Raw genomic sequence first — 12448 nt, 5'->3', positions numbered from 1 at the left:
ACCCTGTGGTGACATCTGTTTGTCATTCAGACATCACAGTCAGCCACAAAGCAGGCGTCTGGTGCTGATCTCTGTTTAAATGAGAAGTGGAAAAATACACAATCCCACGGAGCCCCTCCACAGGCAGGCGGTGCCATTAAACCTCTCAGTAATGTGAAGAGACCTGCTAGAAGCTGCACACCAACTACACACAATAGCTCATTCCCCTCGAGGCTGGGCAGGTTTCCTGCCAACATTTCTTTCCCTCCCTCCCCCCAGACCCAACATCCCCAGCCTGGAAAACATGAGGCATCTTCCAGGTCGTGCTCCAGAGGAGGAACACTAAAGATCTATTTTGTAGCACCAATGGGATCATCCTGGTTTCCAGCAGGCACCAGCATACTGCTCAGTCTGTACGCTGACCAACCTCTGGCTGCTTCTGGGGAGTCCGAAGTGCTTACCGTTTGGTTTGAGGATGCAGGAATCTCCACAGTGAGAGCGGGATGCTTGGAGAAGTGCCTGCTCACCCCCTTCCTCCTTGCAGCAGCTGGCAGGGCTGGGGATGGGCATGGCAGAGCCGTCCCACCTGCAGACTTGCCTGCGTAGGTGCCCATGTTAGGACACGACACGACACGCAGCAGCACTGGGCAGCTGGAGAAGGGTGTTGGGCCTCAACCTGCCCACAGGAAGGGGATGATGGGGAACATTGCCTGGTTTCTCGTCCCAGCCCAACCACTGCCTGTTTTTTGTTATGGACTGTGTGGCTGCCATCCGCTATTCAGGTAATAACATCAACCCAGCAAATCCCTCAGCAGCCCAATGGGGCTGAGGAGCTTTGCAACAGCAGCAAACCAGACTGTCTCACCTTGTTATCCCCTCTGTGTCTGCTGTCTAACACCGACCACATTTCTTTGCCCTTGTGGCATTATTGGAACGAGTCACATGGGTCCTCTTGTTCTGTCCTGCACTAATGAAACTGTCAGTCAGCAGCAGAGCTTGTACATCCCGGGGATTACCAAAACCCTCATCTGCAGGTTTTCTCCTGGCAAGATGTGAGAGTTAATCCAGCTGTGTGAGCGTACTGTGAATAAATCAAGCTTTATTAAAGAAATTGATACTTTCAACCTAGATTATGCCTCTTGCCAGGAAGGTGACATCATTACTGGTGCAGGTATTAGCGTTCTGCTGAGCTGCAACTGGAACGGAGCCTGTGCTTTGCTAGGCTTTTCAGGAGCCTCCATGCAAAACCTCAGCACCCAAACTTGGTAACTATAGTTCATAAAACAATGCTAGGTTGGATTGTGTTGTTTACTGGATGACCAAACTGCTGTTTCTTAAAACTTCTAGGCAAACAAGGCCAATAATAAGGAAAGCAGTGAGCTTTGATGGCACAGCCTTCTCATTCTGAATGTCTCTGAGGTCTCTATTTGGGATTTAAGCAGCTGATTTAAAAAGTCTCGGCTGCAGCAAACTCTAGAATTGTCTGCTGCATTTTCATTACTTCGTGCAAACTTCATCAAATTATCATTGTTGAACTTACAACAGAAAAAAAAAACAGTGTAGCACTACTGAGATACATGAATATTTAAACACAGAAATTAATTACATAGGTATGTCCTTCTAGAACAGGGCTATGGGCAACTGAGCAGGAATTTGCTTTTCACTAGCTGATGTTGCACAGAGCTCATTTCAAAATCCCTTTTAACTAAGGGTGCGTGTGGATGAGAAATTAGCCAAGGTAAAGCTCTGTCTGTAGTATGAACATTTTGTTAAAATGATGTCTGGAAAAAAAATGTAACAGAATATGACCAAACCCCCTGCAAAGTAAAATCAGAACCATCTCAAAGAAATGCATGTCACATAACAGCAAGGGTTAGCAGAGGAGCACCGGGGGGAGCAAGCAGATCACCTGAGCTGTAAACAGACTTGCGGGACCACACCAACAAGATCAAACAGGGATAAGATAATCCCAGGTGAGTGGAAAGTATTTAGTGGATGCAAAGGCCTGGGGCCAGTAATGTGTGACAGTGCAGTAAATAGGTCAGACAGTCTGCTCATCCACTCAGTGCCCAAAATATGGAGAACAACTTTCACATAAGATTACAGAACAGAGGACTAAAACAGAGGGCTTTGTTTCGAGGTGATAGCAGTGGGTAAACACACTTTGGGTCACCTGCACGAAGGAAGGGAGAACAGGTTTTCATACAGCAGCAGGCTGGCACATGGCCACCAAATCAAACAGAAACAAGCAGAAGCACGGCTCCCTGCTCACAGGCCCCATGTGCCAGAGCTGTCCAACCGATAGAAGAAGCGAGCGGGAGTTGTTGATAAACCTCAGTGCCCCAACCGATAGAAGAAGCGAGCGGGAGTTGTTGATAAACCTCAGTGCCGCTTCTCAGAACAAACTGACCTGATTACAGCCGTACTCAAAACAGCACAAATCAGGAAGAAGCTGGCAGGCACCAGGAGCCCAGCTGTGTGTGCACACCAGTGTGGGGCTGGGGGTAGAGGAGGGTTAGGGGGCAGCGGGGCTGGCCAGGGAGGAGGAGGAAGCTTGGGGTAACAGGGCCAAGGGGAGGAATGTGGAAGGGTTGGATGCATGTGTTATCTTTAAGTGGTTCTGAACAACGGCCTCGGGAAGAACAGAGACTGAAAAGAGATCTGCTGAGAGGATAAAGTATGTGTGTATACACAGATAGATCTTGGCGTATTTGGAGAATATAGACAAATAAATAAGCATGCATTCAGACATAATATTTATGCGTATTCATATATAAAGTGCATTGACAGAAACAGTCATTTTCAATAGAAATAAAACACGTGGTGGAAGTTTCCCCTCTCGTTTTTGGTTTTCTGCATGCCAAGGCGGGATCCCTGAGCGCTGCACCAAGGGGTTCCTTAACTCTGTGCTCACAGCAGTGGGCATAACAGTGTCTTTGTGTCCCTCCAAGCTGCTCTGACAGGCCGACTACTGGACACAAGAAAAGTAATCGTTGGATGTGGAGTGCCGAAGAGAGTTTCCTGATGTAGCAGCACTGTCCTTCAGTCACAGGGAGAATTTCCTTCTCATACACCCCATTTTCCTGAATTTGAGAGATCCTCTCCCGTAGCGTTACCTCCAGGCCACGACACAGCAGTCAGTATCGCTCCTGCTGCTCTCTGCACGCCCTCAAAACCTGCAGCAGAACGTTGGCTGACACGAGAGGTCGGTCAGCCTCTCGGCCTCGCTCACAGCCAGCACCATCTTACCCCACGGGAACCCACGCTGAGCGCTGAGCTCAAGCTGGGCACAAGTCCGTCGTTCACAGTCCACTGCAAATGGAAAAAAAAAAAAAAACATAATAATAAATGGGAAGGAGACGGCTGGGGCGGGGGCTGGGCCCGCGGAGGCTCCGCCCCGGTGCTTTAAGCGGCTGCGGGACCGCACCGTGCCGAGAGGTGCGGAGTGCAGCCCGTGGTAAGTAACCGTGTGGGGTCCGGTCCTGTCCGCCGCCCGCCCCAGCCTGGGGTGCTTGTACAGGGACACGAGAGAGGTCGGGGAGGGAGCCCTCATCTTTTCCTTCGCCCCCTCCTGCCGCTGACGGCCCCCGGCAGCACGCAGTCCGGCTTTCCAGCCTCGGTCTGATGCTTATTGCGGAGGGTGAGGCTGACCCGGGTGCCTGGGGAGCTAGCGGGGCGAAGCCGGGGGCACCGTGCTCTGCCGGGCAGCACTTGGCATGTCCTGCTGAATGAACGCAGCTTTGGGGCGTTCGGCTCCGGGACGGGTCGCTGGAAGTGCAATTTTGTTTGCTTTAAAGATAATCTTGCGGCTATTCTTGTGTGTAAGCTCTCTGCTAACAAACGCACTGGAAAGGACGGTGCAGCTGAAGTAAGTGGCTGCGTGCGGAGCACCGGCTGGGTACCGTGGCCTCCTCTTGGCTGGGCACGAGCACCGCAGAAGCCAGGGGCTTCTTATCTCAGGAAAGCGGCTGCCAACACGCCTGCACTCTTAAGTCAGAGCTGCTTGTGTTGGCAATGAGATCACCTGGCTGCTTAATTAGAGCTGCTGAGCTCCCTGGAGGCCTGCCTGGACTAGCCAAGAAGCCTTTGGCGAGCGGAGCTGCCTTTGGGCAGGGCGTGAGGCTGGGACCTGCTCCTTGTGGAGCCTGCTGTGCCCCATTAGCAGCAGCTGGTGGGCAGCCACGTGTGCGTGTGTGCTGTCCTACACCCGTAGTTCCCAGGCATCGCTGCCCCGGGGCAGTCCTTGCTGCTGGCTAACTGAAAAGGTACTGCTGTCCTTCCCATGTGAGCTGGCCTGGGAACGGCATGGGGAGGATAAGTGGTAGTCACTTCTGTGGAAGAGCGCAAGGTCATGGTGAAGTACTGACTTCAGTTCCTTTTCATTGTTTGTCTAACGAATTTGTAGCACCCTTATCAGGGTATTGGAGCCAGCTTCTGGGTGCCGGATCCTTCAATGCTCCGTCTTCCTGGGGAGGGGTAGAAGGGCTGCACCCCACATTGCCAGATATTGCAAGGGAAGTGTGGGGCGAAGCTGGAAACCCGAGCCAGGTCTTCAGATGTAGTGTGTGTGGAAACCAGATAATGGTTTGTTAGCGGAGTGATTAAAATAGTTTAAGCTGAAGTAAAAGCAGAAAGGGACGTGAGTGTGGGGATGGTGAGAGGAAAAGGCAGAAGTAGTTCTTGAGCCAAATTCCTACCACTTCTATTTTGGAGAGTGTACAAAGTGGAAAGGAGTCTCCTCTCTGCTTTTTTCCAGTTAACGGGCTCCTTTTGCGAAGCTTTGCGCAGCCCATATTCCCTCTAAGTGAGGACGCCGTCTGCCATGATTGATGTCAGCTGCTGTGCGGTAGCACGGCCAAACACTTGAATAAAAGAAATGGAATCTTAATTTTTAGACTGTACGATTGTGCCAAGAATGACAGAGGCAAAGTGGTAAACGTCATAAAACTAATTTTATGAGCTCGGTCAGAGTATTAGTGCTAAACCACAAGCGGTAATGGTGTTAATCCTGTGGAAGCATTGAACAAAGGAATATCTCAGTAATTAGTGTCAGTGCTGTAAAAGGCACTGCTCAGCCATTGATGAAGTTTCCTAAGCCTCTGGTTAGGAATGTACCATAGATGCCCCAATTCACTTTAATAAACTAATCTTATTTTCCCACATGCCATAAATGGCTGCTTGCATATCTGGGACAAAGCTCTTTTATCAGACACTTGGCACTGAGTCATGCCTGGGAACCGTGCGGCTCTCACTCATACCCAAAACTGCTGACCCGGTCAGGGTGCTTGGCTGGAGCATGGGTGAGGTGGGTCCCTTTGTTGTGGCTTAGCAGAGTTTGTATTGGAATTTATGAGTCCTAAGGAGGTGGGTGCCCACGAGAGCCAGGCTGTGCACCAGGAGGTAGCAGTGCCACCAGGGGAGTGTGGCAAATAACTCATAGCTTTGGTGGTGGCAGGGGGAGGAAGCCCTATAAAAGCTAAGGATACTCTGTGTTGGTGCTTCAGTCCAGGGCAGCTCACGAGACTTGCAGAAGAGGAGGGGGAGATCCCAGTTAAGCTAGGTGGAGAGAAAGCATGAGGACTGGGGAGTGTGGCAAGTTGGGATGGCACACTGTTGCTTCTGGCTTTGTGTGGGAGACTGCTGCTAGGGCTGCAGCTGGATGTGTCAGGGTGTCTGTCCCTCTTCACCAGCCTCCTGGGCCTGCTGCAGATCATGTGGGAGAGAGAACTCTGCTGCTGCTTACAGCAGCTGCAGGCCCTGGGACACTTGCTTTTGGCTCCTGTACCTGTTTGTTAAAGCCGGTTGATGTAACAGTGATGGCTCTGTGGGAATCAGTCCCCCTACACCCCCTTTGAAGCCCAGGCATGATCTCAGAGGAGTTCAGAATGCCCCTGCAGCCCCAGCGAGTGGTGCTCCAGTGTGCTGAGCTTTGGCTTGTGCTCCATCCCAAGTGATGGGCCCCGTAGTAAAACAAAATGCCGTTGTTGGCACAATTGGTTTGCTTCCACCAGTGACGAGCCTGGAGCTAATGAAGCATAGAAACTGAAATTACATCCATCTGGGGGGATGTTAGCTCAAAGTACGGTAAAGCCCTTGTGCATGAAAGTGTAATTTGTGCGTATGCAGTTTATGTAGCTTTGAAAGCCTTGAGCATGCACTGGGAATCATCTCATGGGCTCAGTGTCTGCTTTCCTCACTGCTGGGCCTGTCAGGTCCAGCTGAGAAGCTGCTCTGAGGAAGCACAGGTTTTTAAACACTTGGTGAAATCCTAGGCTCGTTCCTGACAGCTGGGTGCAGCAGGTTGTGTTTGAGGGAGCACCAAATCCCAGCATAGAGGCAGGGCCATGAAGGACGCTGTGTCAGCGTAACTAATGAAGCTCTCCTCCCCACAGCACCGCCATGCCGAACTGGGGAGGTGGCAACAAATGTGGTGCCTGTGGCCGGACGGTCTACCATGCTGAGGAGGTGCAGTGTGACGGACGGAGCTTCCACCGCTGCTGCTTCCTCTGCAGTAAGTACTGCCTTTGTGGCCCACCAGAACCACCCCAGCAGGGCTTAGGCCTGCAGCAGTGAGGTGGTGGGCTGTGGCGGCCATCTCGTGCTGGGCTGGACACCTGCAGGTGCAGAGTGCCCAAGGGGAGCCTGTGCCATGTGCCTGGAGGAGTGCTGTCCTACCTGCTCAGCACAGCATTGGTGAGACGTGCCAGGGCATTGCTGTACTGTCAAAGTTTTGGCATGGCTGAAAGCCAAGGCTCTCTTGGCACAGAGGCCTGTGGCTTATTTCAGATGAAAGGAGTCCAAAGCACTGTTCTCCAATCCAGCCAACGAGTCCACTGAGGCATTGAAAACAGCTTTCTCTGCTGAAAAGACTTCTGATTAGATGAAAGAAACAAAGGGTCACTTCATGGTTTTGAATGCTTTGCAAAGCAGCAGCCTGTTTGACCGAGTCAGAGAACTTTACCTTATTACAAACATGAAGTATTGTTTTGTCTTGTTTGCTGGTGCTCAGTGCCTGCAGACAGAACTTGGGTTTAGCCTTCTCTATGAGCTGCTGCTGCAGCTGGGCCTCTTGGTCTGATTTGCAATTAATCTGTATAAGGTCAGCATACTGGACTGGCATGGGAGCCTGGGCACACCTACGCTCCTTTTCCTTTGCTCTATAGCAGCCACAAAAAAAATCAGATGTCTCAGCTGCCTCATATTCAGCCTTTTATGGGAATTTCTATTAAAAGAAACCTGGAACTTACAGTCAGACAATGGCTCTAGTGTGTCTGACTCCGTGTTTGCTTTTGCCTAGTGGATAATTCTGCTGGGGTTAAAGTCTGCATACTCTAACAAATGTGCATGAGTTGATTTACTTATTGGATATTTGTGTCTTATAAAAAGAGCCTTGGAGCTAATGATCACTGTAAGCAAAGACCGCCATGTATTTTGAAGATCTTAAATTCTTTTTGAAGACAAAAATAATAAGGTTTTCTTTCTTTTACTCTTCCCCAGTCCACATTCTTCATTGCAGCAAACTGTTGTTGCAGACTGAGAGCGCATCAGTTGGGTTACAAAAGAAGGCTTAAGAAGAGCAGGAAATAGTTCAGCCTTTGACTGTAAGCTTGAGCAGGGTGCTTACATTGTGCTGAAGGCTGATTTATGACTGCCAGAAAAGACAGGCCCCTCTGGTGACAGCTGTGAAACAGTACCAACTGTGCCCCAACCCAGCACTGGGCAGGGAAACCCCACCCTAGGCAAGAGGGTGGGACGGGGACTCTCCTGCACAGATTTGCTCTGTACTATATGGCATCTGTCTGGGGAAACTGCTGACTGCTCTGCTGGTTTCTGAGGACGGCTATGGGAAGGTAGGAGGGAACAGAGCTCTTTATGAGGCTACGCATAATTCACTAATTCAAAAGACGACCCATGTCTAATCTCCAGTGGTCTCACAGCCTAATCAAAACATGGTGGACAAGGAAACCTCTGTCAGCACTTCTTGCTTGACTTCAGGCTTGCTGCATGTGCTGGTGGAAATGGGCGCTTAATGGCATTTAACTTTTTTCTCTCCAGTGGTCTGCCGGAAGAATTTGGACAGCACGACTGTCGCGATTCACGATGCTGAAGTTTACTGCAAATCTTGCTATGGAAAGAAGTATGGCCCAAAAGGTTACGGCTATGGGCAAGGGGCAGGCACCCTGAACATGGACAGGGGAGAGAGACTAGGCATCAAGCCTGAGAGGTGAGTTAACCAAGCCACAACGTGCATGAGCTGTGTTCTCCAGCAGCACTCACAGGAGTCTTTCAGGCTGGATTTTGTCTAATTCATGCTGCCTGGAACAGAAATACTGCAAAATTCCCCAGTGTAACCAAGTGCAGGGAAGTTAGCCAACAATGCACAAACCTTCTATCGCAGGGCCCTGGGTAGGCCCTGTAAGGGCAGGTGTTGGCACAGGTGAGGATGTGAGAAGTGAGCTGTGTGCAACGGGATGGGATTGCTGACCCACTGAATGTTCTGCAGGAGCCCTTGGCTGGTCGGCACCCTCATGGGTTTGGGGATGCTCTCTTAAATAAGCTGCAAATGCAGCTGCTCGGCAGGTTTGTCAGGGATGGAGTCAAGGAGTTGCAAATCTGGGGCTGTAATAACGAGTTTTTAATTGGTAAATGGAGAACTGTTTGGGCTTAATTATAGCCAAACCGAATGGCTTATTAAACAGTAAACATTCCTAATCTGATTAAGTTCTTGCTGTAAAGCAAAGCATGTGAAAAGCACCTGAGCTATGCCTCACAGATGATTTTATGCAAGCTCCCAAATTGTTGCTTGACTTTGTATAATGTCCTGCCAGAGCAAATCCAGAGATGCTAAGTAGCTCTGTACTTAGGGTCACTGATCAGTTCCAGATATGATCAGATGACAGGAATTTAACATAATTGTTTCTAGCTTGCTAAAGCTAAAATAAATCCATGTCCTAATAAAGGCCTGGGTATCAGCATGCTTCTAGCAGTGAAAAGGGGAGGGGCCGTTGGAAAACTAGCTTTTCCAGTAGCTCCTTAGGGTCTTTTAAAGCCTGGTAGGAAAAAAAGAGAAAGTCTTGCTTGGTAAGCATCTCTTCAGTTTTGAAAAAGTATGGTATTCTGTTCTGTGTGTTGCATGCTGCATGGTTAGTATTTTCAGGAAGAGCCAGAACCCTTGAACTACAAAAACAAAATGTCCTTTTTCAGCACACCCTCTCCTCACCGACCCACCACAAACCCAAATACTTCAAAATTTGCTCAGAAGTTTGGAGGTGCAGAGAAATGTTCTCGGTGTGGGGATTCTGTTTATGCGGCGGAGAAAGTCATAGGTGCCGGAAAGGTAAGGGAATGTGACTTTGGTATCTATCTGCTAAATGGGCTCCAAAGTGAGCGAAGTATGCTATGAAGGCTTCCTGGAGCGTACTGTCCAGAACTGACCGTGGCACATTCCTTAACACTGCATTTCTCAGAATTGGAAATTATCAGTCTAGTCTTCCATTTTTTTGAACTTGAAATGGAAATTCTGGGTAATGAGCTCTCACCTTGTTTTTCAGAAGTAAAGCTTCAGTACTTCCTTAAAGTACAGGAGCCCACCAGATGAGGGAATGGTGTTGTTTTTTTTTCTCATAGAGCTCACGAAGGGCTGAATGTTTCAGCAGAATGGGCATGTTCTCTGCAAGCACCACATAGCACTGTGTGATGCATTCTGCCAGCTGTCTGGCTTGCTACCCGATAGCTAAGATCAGAATTGATTAGGACAAGCTCAGACCTTTCAAAACACTTCTCTAAGCAGGAAGCAGTGTGGAATTCAGGCCTTTGTGCCATCCAAAAATACAGACACTCCTAACTGGTTACTGGTGCATGCACTCCGACTGGTTTTCATTGCACCAGTATAAGTAAACAGTTCTGATGCAGTCATCTTTAGTTAACGCTTTTTTAAAAACAAACAGGCATTCTGTGTATTTAAACTGTCTTTTCAATTTCCCCCTCAGCCATGGCACAAGAACTGCTTCCGATGTGCCAAGTGTGGGAAAAGTCTAGAATCTACAACCCTAACTGAAAAAGAGGGAGAAATCTACTGTAAAGGTGAGAAGAGAAACAAAGATGATTGATCAATCATAGAATGGTTTGGGTTAGAGGGGATCTTTATGATCACCTAGTTCCATCCCCCTGCTATAGGCAGGAACATCTCCCTCTAGACCAGGTTGCTCACAGCCCCATCCTTGAATGCTTCCAGGGAGGGGCATCCACAGCTTCACTGGGCAACTTGTTCCACTGTCTCACCACCCTCACTATAAAGAATTTCTTTCTGATATCTAGTCTATATCTACTCTCTTCCAGTGTAAAGCCATTTCCCTTCATCCTGTCCCTACCTGCCCTTATAAAAAGTCCCTCCCCAGCCTTCCTGTAGGCCCTCTTCAGGTATTTGGAAGGTCACTATAAGGCTTCCTTGGAGCCTTCTCCAGTCTGAAGAGCCTCAGGTCTCTCAGCTTGTCCTTGCAAGGGAGGTGCTCCAGCCCTCTGATCATGTTTGTGCCTCTCCTCTGGAACCACTCCAACAGCTTGACCTCCTTCTTGTGTTGGGGCCCCCAGAACTGGATGCTGTACTCCAAGTAGGGTCTCATGAGAGCTGAGTAGAGGGGCAGAATCATCTGCCTCGACTTGCTGCTCACACTTCTGGTAATGTAATGCAAGGACAGAGACAGAATTTATTCCTGTTTCAAGAAAGTTCTGGGCTTCTGTCAAGATGATAGAAATGGTCTCTGTGTCACAGCAGCAGAGCTGAGCACTGTGCTAGTTCTGAGTCTGCTGATGTTGCATACATATGGAAAACCTTGCTGGATCTGGACATACTGAGCTGTGTAGTAGCAGCCCATGCCCCTAGTCAGGTCAAGGAGCAAACCAGAGGGTGGGCACTGGTAACAGTCACCATGCCATACCTTTTGTGGTACCATGGGTGACCCACACCATGGCTGGGTGACATTGTGCTTTGATGGGTACACAGTCACAGAGCTGGTAGGTGGAAATCTTTGACTGAGCATCACCCAAATCAGGAGCTACCCTGATAGAAGAGATGTGGGTGTTTAGCCATGGCATTTACCCAGAAGAGGTTGTTAAGGGTTGGTTTGTATTCCAGTGTTCTGATGAAGAAAGTGGCCAAGTGGCTTAACCTTGAAAATGCTGCTCTTCATGAACAGCTCAGATGCCTCAGCTCTTACCAGCACCTCTCTCTTGCAGGCTGTTACGCAAAGAACTTTGGTCCTAAAGGATTTGGCTATGGTCAGGGAGCAGGAGCCCTCGTTCACGCCCAGTGAGAGAGCACAGCGCAACCTGCACAGCTCTGCACAGATTCAGCTGAAGGAAAGTTTCCAAAATGTTACTAACTACTGTGAGACAGATGCTAGTTGGCTGTAGTGTTTGGGCCATACTTTTAGATGATTTTTTTTGAAGCACTGCTTTCTTCCTTGCTTTATGTACCACACTTTTCATACTGCATATCAATTCAATAAAGCTTTGCTTGTTGACATATCTTAAAGTCAAATGTTATCTTGCTGTCAGCTGTGAAAAGGTTATTACAGATACTGTTACTGGACTGCCTTGGGGGGAAGCTGGGTAGAGAGACAATGGCTTCACTGACAGCCTAGCAGGACTGGAAGCTGCAGAGGTGAGTAACCACCTCACTACCACAGAGATGCAACAGCAGGACAGCACATTCATGTGCTGCTATGAGCAGTGGTGCGGAGGTGGGTGTGCTGGATTTAAGTGGCTATACATGTAAGTGAGCAGCTGTTTCCTGCCCTGGATTCCCTAGGGGGTGAAAAGCAATCCTTGCTCACTAGAACTTTCTGTGGGATTACACCTGCCTTGGTATTGAGGTTTTATTATTCACAGGGTTTGCATGGTTGCAGTGCCCTTAATAGAGGTGCAGATGAGTACCATCCCTACTCACAGCTGATGAAATGCTGGAGAAACATGTGAAACATAACATTAAGAGAAGCTTTTGACCTTTTTCCAGTAGGGTTACAGTCCTCAGTTCCCTCAAGCCAGGGGAGGATTGTTTGGGGTTTGCACCTGCAGTGCCAGAACAGAACAGTTCTGCCTTCAGGCATTGGGATAGATAGTGGGACATGGGGTCAAGCTGACTGGGCAAGGACCACAGGCAAATAAACTTGTCAAATGCAGCCTCGATTTAGTGTGATCACACCAGTTGTGTGAAGGCCCTCACAGTCAAATAGCATTTGCTGAAGGTTTACTGAAATTACTTTGTGCTGGTATCACATCTTCAGTGGAGAGCTCCCAGGAGAGATGGGCTTCTTCTAGGGACTGGAGCATCTCCCACTGACACTGCTAGGCTTGAGTCAACAGGACCTCAACTTTCACTTCTTGTAAAGCAAGTAGGGGTCACTTCCTCAACAGAAGTTCTGGGTCCAGCCCAACACATCAGCCTTATATGAGAATGAGGTACTAAAAC

General features: G+C 49.1%; 1 protein-coding gene across 3 annotated transcripts; it reads left to right on the top strand.

Annotated features, from left to right (window-relative positions):
* The first annotated feature begins 3312 nt into the window (after window positions 1–3312).
* CSRP2 (cysteine and glycine rich protein 2) lies at window positions 3313–11512 on the top strand. 3 transcript variants are annotated; one of them, XM_031589675.2, is made up of 6 exons: window positions 3344–3436; window positions 6372–6490; window positions 8035–8203; window positions 9184–9316; window positions 9969–10062; window positions 11215–11512. In XM_031589675.2, the coding sequence occupies exons 2-6, from the start codon at window positions 6379–6381 to the stop codon at window positions 11289–11291; spliced, it is 585 nt and encodes a 194-aa protein (XP_031445535.1). In that variant the 5' UTR covers window positions 3344–3436; window positions 6372–6378; the 3' UTR covers window positions 11292–11512. The 3 variants fall into 3 exon arrangements, with proteins under 3 accessions (XP_089995212.1, XP_031445535.1, XP_089995204.1); XM_090139078.1 differs by lacking the exon at window positions 3344–3436 and adding an exon at window positions 3601–3619; XM_090139086.1 differs by lacking the exon at window positions 6372–6490 and having other exon boundaries at window positions 3313–3436.
* Window positions 11513–12448: the final 936 nt, after the last annotated feature.

This window comes from Phasianus colchicus, chromosome 1 (genome assembly GCF_987193195.1).
Source record: "Phasianus colchicus chromosome 1, bPhaCol1.hap1.1, whole genome shotgun sequence".
In the NCBI taxonomy this organism is placed as follows: Eukaryota; Metazoa; Chordata; class Aves; order Galliformes; family Phasianidae; genus Phasianus; species Phasianus colchicus.
The sequence above is the reverse complement of the archived record's forward strand: the minus strand, read 5'-3'. Positions and strand labels throughout refer to the sequence as shown.

Bases quoted from the DNA above. Each gene is read 5' to 3' on its own strand.
- CSRP2 (XM_031589675.2), top strand. From the start codon at position 6,379: ATGCCGAACTGGGGAGGTGGCAACAAATGTGGTGCCTGTGGCCGGACG. The intron at 6,491-8,034 runs GTAAGTACTGCC...TTTTCTCTCCAG, and splicing joins CCGCTGCTGCTTCCTCTGCA to TGGTCTGCCGGAAGAATTTG. The intron at 8,204-9,183 runs GTGAGTTAACCA...GTCCTTTTTCAG, and splicing joins CTAGGCATCAAGCCTGAGAG to CACACCCTCTCCTCACCGAC.